Source organism: Haliotis rufescens, unplaced genomic scaffold (genome assembly GCF_023055435.1).
Source record: "Haliotis rufescens isolate VD_foot unplaced genomic scaffold, xgHalRufe1.0.p SCAF_8, whole genome shotgun sequence".
Classification (NCBI taxonomy): domain Eukaryota; kingdom Metazoa; phylum Mollusca; class Gastropoda; order Lepetellida; family Haliotidae; genus Haliotis; species Haliotis rufescens.
The window spans coordinates 52,426,995-52,446,698 of record NW_025964372.1 but is presented as its reverse complement, the minus strand read 5'-3'; the positions used below and the strand labels follow the sequence as shown (position 1 = coordinate 52,446,698).

General features: G+C 46.6%; 1 protein-coding gene across 1 annotated transcript; it reads right to left on the bottom strand.

Moving 5' to 3' along the window:
- Positions 1 to 9,374: 9,374 nt before the first annotated feature.
- Positions 9,375 to 17,292, bottom strand: LOC124145572 (homeobox protein B-H2-like). The gene is made up of 3 exons (XM_048389870.1): positions 17,211 to 17,292; positions 10,740 to 10,989; positions 9,375 to 9,582 (listed from the first exon to the last, which is right to left on the bottom strand). Exons 1-3 carry the CDS (start codon positions 17,290 to 17,292, stop codon positions 9,375 to 9,377), a joined length of 540 nt encoding a protein of 179 aa, XP_048245827.1.
- Between the last annotated feature and the right edge of the window lie 2,412 nt (positions 17,293 to 19,704).

Here is a 19,704-nt window from a genome sequence, read left to right as displayed (position 1 = left end):
ATAATCCGTTTTATTTTATGCGACTCATGCCCCGCGCAGCCTCCCCGTCACTGGGACAACACACGGACACGGCGAGCAAGGTGATACAGAGAATATGTTCATCCCAGTTGATAATAAACGTATTCACCACTGTAGCGAATGCGGCTCTGATCCGTTGTTGAATGTTGATCGACCCCGCACTCCGCTGGATCTGCGTATGGATAGAGTCTGCACGGCCAGATCCTGGGATATATACGATATATCCCTCCACTGTATATATGAAGTATTCTGTCTCTGACAAAACATCACAGCACTATGTAACACCTCTTCCTGGTACACGGGATAACAGAGTGAGAAATAGTTTTACAAAAAGTTTTGCGGAATAGCAATCAGATTGAGTGAGTTTTGAAGTGGAACAGAAGTTCATTTCAACATGTTAGAACAAGATGCTTTCGTCCATACATCTAATTCAGGAGAAGCAGCAGAACACACTGTCCTCGTCCTCTTGTCCGCGTCTTTCGGTCTGCGGCTGTAGCCATCAAACAACCCACAAGGGTCGCAGCACGATCAGGTTCAGTTCCCCATAATGCCGCAGTAGTGTCGATGGAGGCACTCAATTTACTCACAGCAAGATGACGCAATCTCATTCACTCACTCACACATTCGCTCACCCAATCTCATGACTACATGTTGGTAAGCATTCGAGCCCACCTATTCCAGACACACCTTGATAAACATCGCCATAGTAGGTCCCACCCTCTCACTCGGACACCATACTGCTAGCACCCACTCACCCTCTCACTCGGACACCATACTGCTAGCACTCACCCTATCACTCACTCGGACACCATACTGCTAGCACTCACCCTCTCACTCGGACACCATACTGCTAGCACTCACCCTCTCACTCGGACACCATACTGCTAGCACTCACCCTCTCACTCGGACACCATACTGCTAGCACTCACTCACTCACTCACTCGGACACCATACTGCTAGCACTCACCCTCTCACTCACTCGGACACCATACTGCTAGCACTCACCCTCTCACTCACTCGGACACCATACTGCTAGCACTCACCCTCTCACTCGGACAACATACTGCTAGCACTCACTCACTCACTCACTCGGACACCATACTGCTAGCACTCACCCACCTTCTCACTCGGACACAATACTGCTAGCACTCACTCACTCACTCACTCGGACACCATACTGCTAGCACTCACCCTCTCACTCGGACACCATACTGCTAGCACTCACCCTCTCACTCGGACACCATACTGCTAGCACTCACTCACTCACTCACTCGGACACCATACTGCTAGCACTCACCCTCTCACTCGGACACCATACTGCTAGCACTCACCCTCTCACTCGGACACCATACTGCTAGCACTCACTCACTCACTCACTCGGACACCATACTGCTAGCACTCACCCTCTCACTCGGACACCATACTGCTAGCACTCACCCTCTCACTCACTCGGACACCATACTGCTAGCACTCACCCTCTCACTCGGACAACATACTGCTAGCACTCACTCACTCACTCACTCGGACACCATACTGCTAGCACTCACCCACCTTCTCACTCGGACACAATACTGCTAGCACTCACTCACTCACTCACTCGGACACCATACTGCTAGCACTCACCCTCTCACTCGGACACCATACTGCTAGCACTCACTCACTCACTCACTCGGACACCATACTGCTAGCACTCAATTTACTCACAGCAAGATGACGCAATCTCATTCACTCACTCACACATTCGCTCACCCAATCTCATGACTACATGTTGGTAAGCATTCGAGCCCACCTATTCCAGACACACCTTGATAAACATCGCCATAGTAGGTCCCACCCTCTCACTCGGACACCATACTGCTAGCACCCACTCACCCTCTCACTCGGACACCATACTGCTAGCACTCACCCTATCACTCACTCGGACACCATACTGCTAGCACTCACCCTCTCACTCGGACACCATACTGCTAGCACTCACCCTCTCACTCGGACACCATACTGCTAGCACTCACCCTCTCACTCGGACACCATACTGCTAGCACTCACTCACTCACTCACTCGGACACCATACTGCTAGCACTCACCCTCTCACTCACTCGGACACCATACTGCTAGCACTCACCCTCTCACTCACTCGGACACCATACTGCTAGCACTCACCCTCTCACTCGGACAACATACTGCTAGCACTCACTCACTCACTCACTCGGACACCATACTGCTAGCACTCACCCACCTTCTCACTCGGACACAATACTGCTAGCACTCACTCACTCACTCACTCGGACACCATACTGCTAGCACTCACCCTCTCACTCGGACACCATACTGCTAGCACTCACCCTCTCACTCGGACACCATACTGCTAGCACTCACTCACTCACTCACTCGGACACCATACTGCTAGCACTCACCCTCTCACTCGGACACCATACTGCTAGCACTCACCCTCTCACTCGGACACCATACTGCTAGCACTCACTCACTCACTCACTCGGACACCATACTGCTAGCACTCACCCTCTCACTCGGACACCATACTGCTAGCACTCACCCTCTCACTCACTCGGACACCATACTGCTAGCACTCACCCTCTCACTCGGACAACATACTGCTAGCACTCACTCACTCACTCACTCGGACACCATACTGCTAGCACTCACCCACCTTCTCACTCGGACACAATACTGCTAGCACTCACTCACTCACTCACTCGGACACCATACTGCTAGCACTCACCCTCTCACTCGGACACCATACTGCTAGCACTCACTCACTCACTCACTCGGACACCATACTGCTAGCACTCACCCTCTCACTCGGACACCATACTGCTAGCACTCACCCTCTCACTCACTCGGACACCATACTGCTAGCACTCACCCTCTCACTCGGACACCATACTGCTAGCACTCACTCACTCACTCGGACACCATACTGCTAGCACTCACTCACTCACTCGGACACCATACTGCTAGCACTCACCCTCTCACTCACTCGGACACCATACTGCTAGCACTCACCCTCTCACTCGGACACCATACTGCTAGCACTCACTCACTAACTCGGACACCATACTGCTAGCACTCACCCTCTCACTCAGACACCATACTGCTAGCACTCACTCACCCTCTCACTCGGACACCATACTGCTAGCACTCACTCACCCTCTCACTCGGACACCATACTGCTAGCACTCACCCTCTCACTCGGACACCATACTGCTAGCACTCACCCTCTCACTCGGACAACATACTGCTAGCACTCACCCTCTCACTCGGACACCATACTGCTAGCACTCACTCACTCACTCGGACACCATACTGCTAGCACTCACTCACTCACTCGGACACCATACTGCTAGCACTCACCCTCTCACTCGGACACCATACTGCTAGCACTCACTCACCCTCTCACTCGGACACCATACTGCTAGCACTCACCCTCTCACTCGGACAACATACTGCTAGCACTCACTCACTCACTCACTCGGACACCATACTGCTAGCACTCACTCACCCTCTCACTCGGACACCATACTGCTAGCACTCACCCTCTCACTCGGACACCATACTGCTAGCACTCACCCTCTCACTCGGACACCATACTGCTAGCACTCACTCACTCACTCACTCGGACACCATACTGCTAGCACTCACTCACCCTCTCACTCGGACACCATACTGCTAGCACTCACCCTCTCACTCGGACACCATACTGCTAGCACTCACTCACTCACTCGGACACCATACTGCTAGCACTCACCCTCTCACTCGGACACCATACTGCTAGCACTCACCCTCTCACTCGGACACCATACTGCTAGCACTCACCCTCTCACTCAGACACCATACTGCTAGCACTCACTCACTCACTCACTCGGACACCATACTGCTAGCACTCACCCTCTCACTCGGACACCATACTGCTAGCACTCACTCACTCACTCACTCGGACACCATACTGCTAGCACTCACCCTCTCACTCGGACACCATACTGCTAGCAGTCACCCTCTCACTCGGACACCATACTGCTAGCACTCACTCGGACACCATACTGCTAGCACTCACCCTCTCACTCAGACACCATACTGCTAGCACTCACCCTCTTACTCGAACACCATACTGCTAGCACTCACCCTCTCACTCGGACAACATACTGCTAGCACTCACTCACTCACTCACTCGGACACCATACTGCTAGCACTCACCCACCTTCTCACTCGGACACAATACTGCTAGCACTCACTCACTCACTCACTCGGACACCATACTGCTAGCACTCACCCTCTCACTCGGACACCATACTGCTAGCACTCACTCACTCACTCACTCGGACACCATACTGCTAGCACTCAATTTACTCACAGCAAGATGACGCAATCTCATTCACTCACTCACACATTCGCTCACCCAATCTCATGACTACATGTTGGTAAGCATTCGAGCCCACCTATTCCAGACACACCTTGATAAACATCGCCATAGTAGGTCCCACCCTCTCACTCGGACACCATACTGCTAGCACCCACTCACCCTCTCACTCGGACACCATACTGCTAGCACTCACCCTATCACTCACTCGGACACCATACTGCTAGCACTCACCCTCTCACTCGGACACCATACTGCTAGCACTCACCCTCTCACTCGGACACCATACTGCTAGCACTCACCCTCTCACTCGGACACCATACTGCTAGCACTCACTCACTCACTCACTCGGACACCATACTGCTAGCACTCACCCTCTCACTCACTCGGACACCATACTGCTAGCACTCACCCTCTCACTCACTCGGACACCATACTGCTAGCACTCACCCTCTCACTCGGACAACATACTGCTAGCACTCACTCACTCACTCACTCGGACACCATACTGCTAGCACTCACTCACCTTCTCACTCGGACACAATACTGCTAGCACTCACTCACTCACTCACTCGGACACCATACTGCTAGCACTCACCCTCTCACTCGGACACCATACTGCTAGCACTCACCCTCTCACTCGGACACCATACTGCTAGCACTCACTCACTCACTCACTCGGACACCATACTGCTAGCACTCACCCTCTCACTCGGACACCATACTGCTAGCACTCACCCTCTCACTCGGACACCATACTGCTAGCACTCACTCACTCACTCACTCGGACACCATACTGCTAGCACTCACCCTCTCACTCGGACACCATACTGCTAGCACTCACCCTCTCACTCACTCGGACACCATACTGCTAGCACTCACCCTCTCACTCGGACAACATACTGCTAGCACTCACTCACTCACTCACTCGGACACCATACTGCTAGCACTCACCCACCTTCTCACTCGGACACAATACTGCTAGCACTCACTCACTCACTCACTCGGACACCATACTGCTAGCACTCACCCTCTCACTCGGACACCATACTGCTAGCACTCACTCACTCACTCACTCGGACACCATACTGCTAGCACTCACCCTCTCACTCGGACACCATACTGCTAGCACTCACCCTCTCACTCACTCGGACACCATACTGCTAGCACTCACCCTCTCACTCGGACACCATACTGCTAGCACTCACTCACTCACTCGGACACCATACTGCTAGCACTCACTCACTCACTCGGACACCATACTGCTAGCACTCACCCTCTCACTCACTCGGACACCATACTGCTAGCACTCACCCTCTCACTCGGACACCATACTGCTAGCACTCACTCACTAACTCGGACACCATACTGCTAGCACTCACCCTCTCACTCAGACACCATACTGCTAGCACTCACTCACCCTCTCACTCGGACACCATACTGCTAGCACTCACTCACCCTCTCACTCGGACACCATACTGCTAGCACTCACCCTCTCACTCGGACACCATACTGCTAGCACTCACCCTCTCACTCGGACAACATACTGCTAGCACTCACCCTCTCACTCGGACACCATACTGCTAGCACTCACTCACTCACTCGGACACCATACTGCTAGCACTCACTCACTCACTCGGACACCATACTGCTAGCACTCACCCTCTCACTCGGACACCATACTGCTAGCACTCACTCACCCTCTCACTCGGACACCATACTGCTAGCACTCACCCTCTCACTCGGACAACATACTGCTAGCACTCACTCACTCACTCACTCGGACACCATACTGCTAGCACTCACTCACCCTCTCACTCGGACACCATACTGCTAGTACTCACCCTCTCACTCGGACACCATACTGCTAGCACTCACCCTCTCACTCGGACACCATACTGCTAGCACTCACTCACTCACTCACTCGGACACCATACTGCTAGCACTCACTCACCCTCTCACTCGGACACCATACTGCTAGCACTCACCCTCTCACTCGGACACCATACTGCTAGCACTCACTCACTCACTCGGACACCATACTGCTAGCACTCACCCTCTCACTCGGACACCATACTGCTAGCACTCACCCTCTCACTCGGACACCATACTGCTAGCACTCACCCTCTCACTCAGACACCATACTGCTAGCACTCACTCACTCACTCACTCGGACACCATACTGCTAGCACTCACCCTCTCACTCGGACACCATACTGCTAGCACTCACTCACTCACTCACTCGGACACCATACTGCTAGCACTCACCCTCTCACTCGGACACCATACTGCTAGCAGTCACCCTCTCACTCGGACACCATACTGCTAGCACTCACTCGGACACCATACTGCTAGCACTCACCCTCTCACTCAGACACCATACTGCTAGCACTCACCCTCTTACTCGAACACCATACTGCTAGCACTCACTCACCCTCTCACTCGGACACCATACTGCTAGCACTCACCCTCTCACTCAGACACCATACTGCTAGCACTCACCCTCTTACTCGAACACCATACTGCTAGCACTCACTCACCCTCTCACTCGGACACCATACTGCTAGCACTCACCCACCCTCTCACTCGGACACCATACTAATAGCACTCACGCACTCAGACCACATTACAGCTAGATAGCGCTAGCTCAATCACTCACTCAGACAACCATACTATGAGATATTATATATATTTCTGTTAACCTAATATGACACCGTACACGGCAACTAAAGACACCATAACGAATTTATTATGCCGAAACCGGTATAAATGACAAAGAGTACATATGTTTCCGATACAACGCTTTAATGTAAACATAAACGTAAACAATGGAATATATTATGCACTTCATGTGAACGTTTAAACAAGTATTATAGCTAAAATGGATACAATTATCATAAAAATGCCCGCATGAGATCAGAAATCTGGAGGTCACTGTAACTTGATAGCAGTCCTCTTTTCCCTAACGACAGGGTGCTATCTGTTCGCTTGTTTGTGACGTCATCCTATATGATGTTCTATGACGTTGCTATGTGTCGTGACCTCCACTGTGAGCCTTTTTTTCTCTACAGTATTTAGTAATAAAGTGGTTTCTTTAAAAGTAAATGTCTCTGCACATCACAAATGATATTAAAACACAAAACAGTGTGGTATAACGAATTTCTGTACCAGAATTCTCATGTGAAATATGCGAGGTGGGTGTTGTAAAATCCCAAATGGCCGTTACTGGCGATATAAGGTCTCATATTAGGTCAGTAACAACCATCTTGGAGTTTTACTGACGGTATAGGATAAATGAAGCCGTCCCACTCACTGGCCCAGCTAGATGACGCCCTCTCTCACACAGCTAGATTACCCCCTCTCACTCGCACAGTTAGATTGCGCCAGTTGACTCACTCATACAACCAGCTTGTATTGATGACGTCAGTTGGCTCACTTAGCTAGATGACGTCAATTGACTCACTCATACAACCAGATCACGCCAGTTGACTCACACAGCTTGTATTGATGACGCCAGTTGATTCACTCACTCACACAGATAGATGACCCCAGTTGACTAACTCAGCTAGATGACGCCAGTTGATTCACTCACACAGATAGATGACGCCAGTTGACTCACTCACACAGGAAGATGACGCCAGTTGACTCACTCACACAGCTAGATGACGCCAGTTGACTCACTCACACAGGTAGATGACGCCAGTTGACTCACTCACACAGGAAGATGACGCCAGTTGACTCACTCACACAGGTAGATGACGCCAGTTGACTCACTCACACAGGTAGATGACGCCAGTTGACTCACACACAGGTAGATGACGCCAGTTGATTCACTCACACAGATAGATGACGCCAGTTGATTCACTCACACAGATAGATGACGCCAGTTGACTCACTCACACAGCTAGTTGACGCCAGTTGATTCACTCACACAGGTAGATGACACCAGTTGACTCACTCACACAGCTAGATGACGCCAGTTGACTCACTCACACAGGTAGATGACGCCAGTTGACTCACTCACACAGATAGATGACGCCAGTTGACTCACTCACACAGATAGATGACGCCAGTTGACTCACTCACACAGGTAGATGACGCCAGTTGATTCACTCACACAGCTAGATGACGCCAGTTGACTCACCCAGCTAGATGACGCCAGTTGACTCACTCACACAGATAGATGACGCCAGTTGACTCACTCACACAGGTAGATGACGCCAGTTGACTCACTCACACAGCTAGATGACGCCAGTTGACTCACTCACACAGCTAGATGACGCCAGTTGATTCACTCACACAGCTAGATGACGCCAGTTGACTCACCCAGCTAGATGACGCCAGTTGACTCACTCACACAGATAGATGACGCCAGTTGACTCACCCAGCTAGATGACGCCAGTTGACTCACTCACACAGCTAGATGACGCCAGTTGATTCACTCACACAGGTAGATGACGCCAGTTGACTCACTCAGCTAGATGACGCCAGTTGACTCACTCACACAGCTAGATGACGCCAGTTGACTTACTCAGCTAGATGACGCCAGTTGATTCACTCACACAGGTAGATGACGTCAGTTGACTCACTCACACAGCTAGATGACGCCAGTTGACTCACTCACACAGGTAGATAACGCCAGTTGACTCACTCATACAACCAGCTAGTATTGATGACGTCATTGACACACTTAGCTAGATGACACCAGTTGATTCACTCACACAGGTAGATGACGTCAGTTGACTCACTCACACAGCTAGATGACGCCAGTTGACTCACTCACACAGGTAGATGACGCCAGTTGACTCACTCACACAGGTAGATGACGCCAGTTGACTCACTCACACAGGTAGATGACGCCAGTTGATTCACTCACACAGCTAGATGACGTCAGTTGACTCACTCACACAGGTAGATGACGCCAGTTGACTCACTCACACAGGAAGATGACGTCATCTCACTCACTCACTCACTCACGCTGTTAGATGACGCCTGCCGCCCTCAGACAGTACTGCGCCAGGACGGGGTCGGTGTTGACGGCGATCGCCATGGCCAGCCGCAGCTGCAGGGGCGACACAGGACCACCACCCGTCACGTGACTAGATCCTGGACAGTCCATTGCGTCACACATGTGATGACGCAGTTCCTGCGCGCGTGCCTCTGGTGTCGTCTGTCGTTTCCATTTAGTTCTGCAAAAGACAAGTTCGAGCAATTACTAACAGATGTCATGAATCACCATGGAACAGCGTTATTGCAGTCACTCTCAACATCAGTCATAGTACAAAATCTTGTCTTTGGATCATATTCACTGTTCTGTCGCCAGCTTTCACCTTGTGTTCTGCATGGTACCTTGGTTCTCTGACAAAGACAGTGTTCTGTCGCTAGCTCTCACCTTGTGTTCTGCATGGTACCTTGGTTCTCTGACAAAGACAGTGTTCTGTCGCCAGCTTTCACCTTGTGTTCTGCATGGTACCTTGGTTCTCTGACAGATTCAGTGTTCAGTCGCCAGCTCTCACCTTGTGTTCTGCATGGTACCTTGGTTCTCTGACAAATTCAGTGTTCAGTCGCCAGCTCTGACCTGGTCCCACTTGCACAAAGCGATCTTAACGCCACGACTATCTTAAGTATGTGTTAAAGTATGAGAGTTACGATCGAAGCACTAAGATGGACCCTTTGTTCAAGTGGGCCCTATTCTGGTACCTCGGTCTCGAGTCGCTCGCTCTCACCTTGTGTTCTGCATGGTACCTTGGTTCTCTGTCAAATTCAGTGTTCTGTCGCTAGCTCTCACCTTGTGTTCTGCATGGTACCTTGGTTCTCTGACAAATTCAGTGTTCTGTCGCTAGCTCTCACCTTGTGTTCTGCATGGTACCTTGGTTCTCTGACAAATTCAGTGTTCTGTCGCTAGCTCTCACCTTGTGTTCTGCATTGTACCTTGGTTCTCTGACAAATTCAGTGTTCTGTCGCTAGCTCTCACCTTGTGTTCTGCATGGTACCTTGGTTCTCTGACAAATTCAGTGTTCTGTCGCTAGCTCTCACCTTGTGTTCTGCATGGTACCTTGGTTCTCTGACAAATTCAGTGTTCTGTCGCTAGCTCTCACCTTGTGTTCTGCATGGTACCTTGGTTCTCTGACAAATTCAGTGTTCTGTCGCTAGCTCTCACCTTGTGTTCTGCATGGTACCTTGGTTCTCTGACAAATTCAGTGTTCTGTCGCTAGCTCTCACCTTGTGTTCTGCATGGTACCTTGGTTCTCTGACAAATTCAGTGTTCTGTCGCTAGCTCTCACCTTGTGTTCTGCATGGTACCTTGGTTCTCTGACAAATTCAGTGTTCTGTCGCTAGCTCTCACCTCCTGTTCTGGTACCAGGTCTTGACTTGGGTCTCCGACAGATCCAGTTTTCTGGAGACTTCCGCTCTGTCGCTGACACTGAGGTATTTCTGACAGCGGAACTTCTTCTCCAAATATTGCAGCTGGGGATTGGTGAACGCCGTCCTCCGGCGACGTTGACATTTGGCTCTGTGCAACGATGCAAACGACAGATCAGTCGTCTGCAGCTCCAGTCTGTCCGACTCCGTTGATGAATCTAAAGTGGGAGAATCTGAAACAGTTCACGTTCGTGACAGTTTATAACAGTCTTGCCAAAGAAAACAACTAACGTGTGTTCAAAAACAACAAACAGGTATGACATTTGTCTCTTGAGCACACTAAAATATCGACTAGCAGAAGTATGAGTAGTTGCACAGTACGATTCGACAGAGAATTTTGAAAATGAGTGAGTGAGGATGGTTTTACACGCTTTTAGCATTATTCCAGCAATATCACAACGGCTTGAGCGTGATTTTGAAAATGAGGAGTCAACCGCTTTTGTGATTCGAATCCTGGTTCGCCCCGATTATGTTTCTAGGTTTGTCAGTGCCCCGTCCGTCCTCGTGGGTTTCACTAAAGTAGTTAACGTCTGAAACCTGCATCACTTCGGGCTTTCCTCCAACATTAAGCTGACACGCCGCGATATAACTGGAATACTGTCAAAAAACAGCGTTAACCCCAACTCTCTTATTTTTGTGCAATTTATAAGGCGTAACGATAAGCTGAACGTCTTCTATACTACGATATCCTGTGACGCGATATCGTGTCAAGGTCAAGTATCGATAAAAATCGATATGTGTAATTGTGACATATAACTTGTAATTAAAGAAATATCGGTCCACTTTTTCATTAATTAACCCAATCTACTAAATGTAAATGTTGAGCTATTTATTCCCTTTCATGATGGAACGTGTCTTCTTGCAGATATACATCGGATCGTATAAATAGAACGATCACACATTAGCTAAACCAATTGAACACAGCTCCGTTCTAAAATTTACAAAACAAAACGTAACAAAACGTATAAAGAATGAAAGAAAAAATAGAATCCTATATATTATTTCAATAATTAATGTTGATTAAAAGGGTATTGTTTTCAAAAGTCTCGAATTAAAGTCACAACAAAGTTGAGATTTTCTTCTGTTTATTAAAACATTAACAAACGGAAAATTAATGTAAATTCACAAAGGTGCTTATTAATGCTTAGAAATAAATAAACAAAACAAAACATCATGCTTCAAAGAATGCCAGTACATGTTCGCCGTTTTGGGGGACGCCCTCCTGTCAACGACTACTACAACAGCCGCGCCATCTGGGGCACTAATTCCTTTTGATTGACATCTCTCGTCTTAACTACCAGATACTTCCGCTTCACTGCACCTCATCACTCCTCCATTTGTTCATCACTTAGCGCTAACGCGGAGTAATACACACGCATTATTGGCCAATCAGGGGATAAGCGTTTCCGAGTGTTTTTAAGATAAGTCCGGATTAGTGAGAAAGTATAGGGGAATGTGATTGTTGACAGTGACGGTAACGTCGACAGCGACTACATGGTTGTGAAGTGGCTTCAGATACAGGGTGTTGATGCTTACAGAGTCATATAATACTTGACCACGCTATGTGTTGACTTTAAACCCTTAAGGACTATATTTGGGTATCTGGTGAGGTCTTAAACGTTAGTATAACGTGGATATACTTTATATGTTTGAATACCCTTCCGATAGTATGAACAACAAATTCTAAATTTGAGTCAAATAGAGAGTGGTGTGAGTGGTTGAAAGAGTGAGTGGGTTTTAGTTGGTTGGGTGGTTGGTGAGTGAGTGAGTGGTTTAGTGAGTGAGTGAGTGAGGGGTCACAGGTTCAAGTTATTTCCTATGAAGGTAAGACAAACGGAGGGAAATCGAAACCAGATCCCTGCAGAATCGTCTGGCCTAACTCTGGCATTCTTGTCTGACACAGATACATAGCCGACGTTCACAGGGTAAAGAGTTTCCCTGTAGCCGGTACAAGCAGTGTTTAACATCACACCCGCGTAACCCTGGGATACCAGGTATTGAGGACAATCGGAGTAACAAGTGTACACGGATTATCAGCCCCGCCTGCGGCGACTTACATCATTCAGTCACAATTCACAGATGAGCTGTAATCCCAGGGTGCACCACGAGCACATGGTCACTGAGGAGGACGTAACGTAACGAAGTTACACCACAGCCAGCCTTGTGTCCTGGCGGGAAGGCAGCGTCAATTAGCGACGTTTAACAAAAATACAAAAAGGATATTTAATAATCTGTTAATATCATGATCCGAGTTGAGCTTCACCCTTCATTGAACGACCCGTGAAGATCCGGGTTAGAATAGGTCTTCAGCAACCCATGCTTGCCGTAAAAGGAGACTATGCTTGTCGTAAGAGGCAACTAACGGGATCGGGTGGTCAGACTCGCTGAGTTGGTTGATGCATGTCATCGATCCCAATTGCGTGGATCAATGATCATGATATAAATCACTGCATTGTCTGGTCTAGACTCGATTATTTACAGACCGCCGTCATATAGCTGGAATATTGCTGAGTGCGGCGTAAAACAACAAACCAACGAAGCAACCTTCATTGAGGTAGAGACTAAAGAAATTCGCGAGAGCCGGGATTTCATCGAAAAAAAATACATTGTCCCCGAAAATGCTTGAAAAAAAAGTTTATTTTTTACATTACACTGTCTACCACATAAAGTACATTGGCTATCCTGTCTTGGGGAAGGGGATTTCGTCCATCACCTGATAGTGAAAACGGACATGACCGCGGTTGTAATCTTACACCAAGTTAGTTTCTGGATGTACTGTGAATGAAGGGTTTACTACAGCTTACATTATGTAGCAATTGTAGGAGTTTTGTGGAGATGGTTGTCACCAAAACATGACGTTCTTCTACACTATTCATATAATTTCCAGTGTCATAGAACAAAATAGGGCGGTGGGATAGCCTAGTGGTTAAAGCGTTCGCTCGTCACGCCGAAGACCCGTGTTCGATTCCCCACATGGGTACCATCTGTGAAGCCCATTTCTGGGATATGGCTAAACGCGGCTTCACTCACTCACTCACTAGAACAGAATAGGGTAAGATGTGATGAGCGTATGGTGTTGTTTTATACACAGAGGAGCCGATGTATGAATGGATTGATGGATTTCTTTTTTTACCCCAGAATTTGCATCCACAGTTTTACACTAAATCTGATATTTCTCCGATGCACGGTACTAGTGGTTACATAAACAGGTGTATTATCAGCACAAGATATATCACTATTACACAAGTAAGAGCTATTGCGATACAACAGATGTAAAGAAGGTATCATCTTATGTATTTGTCAAATTTAAGATATATTCACCGAATATTAGTCTCATGCTTTCCCAAGGCCGCACACAATTCCAGATTGTATTTAAACTGATCCCCAGAACAGTATAAGCATATCATTCTCTTCCAGAAATCAATTTGAACGTAACTTTTAACATCCAGTTTGTCAATGGCAGTGGAGAAGAATTCATTTTGATCATAGATAAAGAAAAAAAGGATAAAAGTCCATGTCACATTCTGACCCTTCTCTAGATGTGATGGATCTAGAAGCTATCTCAGTGAGTATCGGATACAGTATGTAAGAGGAGGATAACCTAGCGCTGATTCCATGATACATGTAGTGTAAGTAAAGTTTGAAAAAATTGTCCTGTAACTGATCAGATCCTGTCGAACAAATTTATTTAGGTAGCATATATAACTGCCGGGCACAAGAAAGTTTACACTTGACAATGGGAACTGCCAACAAATTGCAAACGTTATCAAAACGTCACTAGGTCGAGTGAGTGTGTGAGTGAGTGAGTGAGTATTGTTTTACGCCGCATTTTAGCAATATTCAAGCAATATCACGGCGGGGGACACCAGAAACGGGCTTCACACATTGTACCATGTCGGGAATCGAACCCGGGTCTTTGGCGTAACGAGCGAACGCTTTAACCACTAGGCTAGCCCACCGCCCCACATCCAGTGTTTGGGGATCTGCTCCACCTGGCTATAGCTTTAACCAACAAGCTACCCGACCGCTCCACCCGACCGCTCCACCCGACCGCTCTACCCGACCGCTCCACCCGACCGCTCCACCCGACCGCTCCACCCGACCGCTCCACCCGACCGCTCCACCCGACCGCTCTACCCGACCGCTCTACCCGACCGCACTACCCGACCGCTCTACCCGACCGCTCCATTAGGTCGAAAACAGTCACAGAAACACTGCAAACTTACAGTACGTTCTGTATTGTACCACACATTGAAAAGGAATTTCATTGTTTTTCTCAGATGTCCATTTGTCCCTAGCTGTGAGACATAGCTACACCCTTCCAACATACGTCTTTACTCTTTACATCCCAACTTACGACGAGCTGGCGGGGCGGTCGGGTAGCCTAGTGGTTAAAGCGTTCGCTCGTCACGCAGAAGGCCAGGGTTCGATTCCCGACATGGGTACAGTGTGTGAAGCCCATTTCTGGTGTCCCCCGCCGTGATATTGCTGGAATATTGCTAAAAGCGGCGTAAAACCATACTCACTCAATCACTCACTCACTCACTACGACGAGCTGACACTGATGCAGACAGAATGTTACCGTAAACTGCTTGTGTTTTGTTTCTTTTTCTTGCTTTTAAGAAACGAAATACTTTTCAAAGAGATGTCCCTGCAATTTGATGTCTCCCGAAAACATGCACAGAGTCTGCCAGTACGCCGTCACACAATGCAACGATGGGTATTGTTAACAGATTCTGTCAGGTTAAATGTATTTATTTACACCGAATCTTTTCTAATGAGCCGGTGGCCCCCTTATGATAAACATTCCTACACATTCACCACTATCTCAAAAGCTGCACCACATAGGTCAAATGTCGTTATCAGCCACGAACATCTCAGTTTTTATGACGCAACACTAATTCTCGAGGGAGAAATAATATGTGTGTCCACCCAAATCTTCTGTGACAACATGAACAACGTATGGTAGTATAGATTGTTTGATAGGCATTAGTTACCGGTTGACGGACGACAAGGTAGACACAATTTTATGGATAACAACTTCTTTAATACTGTAAAAAGCGACGTGAGTCATATATGCAATTGTTGTTACTGTTAATCCTCCACCTACTATATATATTCTGTACTAAATCCCTCATTCAGTCTTGCTTGACAACGGTATAAGGATCTATACCGAAAGGTCGTTTTTTACAGTATTAAGGAAGTTGTTATCCATGAAATTGTGTCTACCTTTTATGGCTCTATATTAATTCTCTCACGACGATGTACTGACAAAAAGGCATCAAAGTTGCCAAGGTCCGCTTCCCAAACAAACAAAATATGATGGCACCATATTCATGAAATTGCGAATCATGGTGACGCTGAGAAATCTAAATCTCGGTTAATATTTCCCCTATACACTTGTATATCCTAGTAAGTAATAAGGGGGATTATATCTCTTCAACAACAACGTTTCTACAATTCGGACAACTCGTCATGGGTCGGGAGTTTCAAATTCTTCAGTTTGACAGATACTCTCCATGTGTTGGAACTGGGCCTCTGTCCTCGGCACACGTGACTAGCTCTTGGTAACACACGTAACCCAAACGTCCAACTTCACACCCTGGGACACACATATTCCTAACCCAATGTGTTCATTGTTCCGAGTTTGCAAATATTAACAAAAGATAAAAAAAAGAACTATTTGAGGTCACTAAAATTATTTATCATGCATTTTCTAAAATACGAAATCAACTTCTAAAAAAGTATTCTTGAAAGCTACGAGACCGCTGTTGGAGGCGAAAGAATACACGCTGGTTAAGTAACAAAAATGTTTGACGAGTTAAATGAGAAATTTACAGTTTATAACGGAACATGTTCAGAGAACAGAGAATAAGAAACGGCAAGAAGTGATATTAACTCATGGCCATCTGTCATTATTTTGCCTTGTCAGTGGGGAACTAACGTAAAAAGGTCGTCAACAGTTTGTGTACGGGCGAGACACTTACGATAAAGGGAGACAATTTACGGGGAGGTAACTCTTGTATGACAAGGGTCAGTTCCGTCAAAGTGTTATGCTCACTGCAATGCAAATATCACTTTACTCAACTTCAGAAAACACAGTCTTTCACACTGAAGTATATAATAACCGGGTATCTTATAGAGTTGTACCCATTTTTAACTAATCAGAGTGCAGCTCATACTCACATTTGTTTAAGTGATTAACTATTCCAAGGAGTTTCATCGATCAGGCTCAGTGACTTGGTTGATTGCGTACTCACGACGGCGCGAGTCGTCTTGATATCAGTCACTAGTTAGTCAGGTCCAGATTTGGTTACTTAACGTACGCCGTCATATTGCTGGAATTCTTCTGAGTGCAGTGTTAAACAACAAACAAACACAGAACAGAACTCACCGTGGTGATTCCCCTCCTGGCCTCCTGCTTGGGGCTTCTCGGTAACAGACAGGATGTCAGCGATCAGAAACGACTTGCTCATTGTTGACGTTGCAGGACGTAGTGGCCTCCGTTGTGCACGACGTTGACAGGAGTGTGTTGTCAATTGGTTAAGAGTCACGCAGCACAGAATCTCTCTAACTGCGGCCATATTCAACATGTTGCCGGTAAATGATTACTTTTTCACCTGGGTGAGTTCATAACGACGGCAAAAATGAGCAATTTGTGTTCGTTTAGCTCGTTAATGTTGTACAGCACCCATCGCGGCGAGCTGATTCGCCTAGCCCCACCACACACGCGGGCCAGTGGTGAATGATGAAACCACAGCACGACCCAAATGATCACAGAAGACGGTTTCTCATATATCAACTTTCGGATTCTTTTTATTTAAACATTTTCAAATAGTTATTTTTGTGTGTTTTCTGTTTTTGTTTTTGTTTGTTATGTTCGTTGTTGTTGATTTTTTGGGGAGTGGGTTGACTTTTTTATAGAATTTTTGAGTAACTTTTTCATTTGATAATAATTAAAGGCGTAAAGTTGAATAATTACATAATGTTTGAGCTACCTTGCTTTGATTATTCTATTTGACAGCTGGTGGGTCCTCAAAACAAGGAATTACAATCGTGGCCTTATACTTTTAAGGAATATCTAAAAGATTCAAATTTTCATTTACACAAATGTGTGCGTCATATCAAATTGTGGGTGCTGCAGCCGGGCGATCTGCACGTGGGCTTTCCGAGGCGCCGACAGGTACCACCATGTACCACTGCATGGTTGTCCTGGATATTTACATATTGGTTGTCATGGAGATTATATGTACATGTAAACTATTAAATTCCATAGGTTTTCAAGGATATGACATGTACACCTGCTTCATTAAACACTAGGTAGTCATATGTACACCTGCTTCATCAAACACTTGGTTGTCATGGATACAACATACAAACCTGCTTCATCAAACACCCGGTTGTCATGGATATTACATGAAAACCTGCTTCGTCAAACACTTGGTTGTCATGGATACAACATACAAACCTGCTTCATCAAACACTTGGTTGCCATTGATGTTACATGTTCACCTGCTTCATCAAACACTTGGTTGTCCTGGATATTACATGTACATCTGCTTCATCAAACACTTGGTTGTCATGGATACAACATACAAACCTGCTTCATCAAACACCCGGTTGTCATGGATATTACATGTACACCTGCTTCATCAAACACTTGGTTGTCATGGATACAACATACAAACCTGCTTCATCAAACACCCGGTTGTCATGGATATTACATGTACACCTGCTTCGTCAAACACTTGGTTGTCATGGATACAACATACAAACCTGCTTCATCAAACGCCCGGTTGTCATGGATATTACATGTACACCTGCTTCATCAAACACTTGGTTGTCATGGATATTACACGTACACCTGCTTCATCAAACACTTGGTTGTCATGGATATTACATGGACACCTGCTTCATCAAACACTTGGTTGTCATGGATATTACATGGACACCTGCTTCATCAAACACTTGGTTGTCATGGATATTACATGTACACCTGCTTCATCAAACACTCGGTTGCCACTGATGTTACATGTACACCTGCTTCATCAAACACTTGGTTGCCATGGAGATTACATAATAACCTACATCATCAGATAACATTGGCTGCGGCAGTGGGTTCATCCTTATCGCATGGCGTTATTCAAGTGTACTGTTTAAGAAATAAATATGACCTGACATCTGCTGAATATTAGATGATGATGGTTAGGCCCGGATTTGTTGCAGTTATACTACTCAAAAGTTAATCCACTATAGCTAATCAGTCATGACATGGATTATAGTAAGACAGAAGAACCGTGCGTTCTGTAACTTCTTTTGAGTAGTATATATTGGGAGGTCAATTAGATCATGATAGAATATAATTATAAAGTGTTTTCTGTTTTCTCATAACGTGTACTGTTGTAGTTGTTTATCATCCAAAACTGGCTCCCACAGGAGATATCGCTTGGGTGAGATCAAGCGATATCTGCATTGTAGATATCACTGCAATGAAATTGCATCCCATTGCTTTGCAGACCATTGTGACGTCACTGGTTACCATGGCGTCACTATCAAATGACATCAATAATGGCTCTGCTACTGAAGCTGTTAGCAGCACTTTTTACACTTAAGACACTGTTTATTACTGTCTACAAACTGAAGTTGGAAGAATGATGTTGGATGATAAATAAAATCTCGCCCTCGTGTCTCTTGATATCAAATATATCACTCGTTGGTAAAAGTTTTCAAAAGGTTTTTTTCCACTTTTTCAGCTATAATTGATATCAAAAGACATTCGGTTGAGATTCTCTATATATTACCCACGTGGTGAAAATACAGGTGGCAAGATACTAAATCCGTACGTCACACGTGTGTCGTACAAGGATGACCTTGTTTTATTCGTTTTG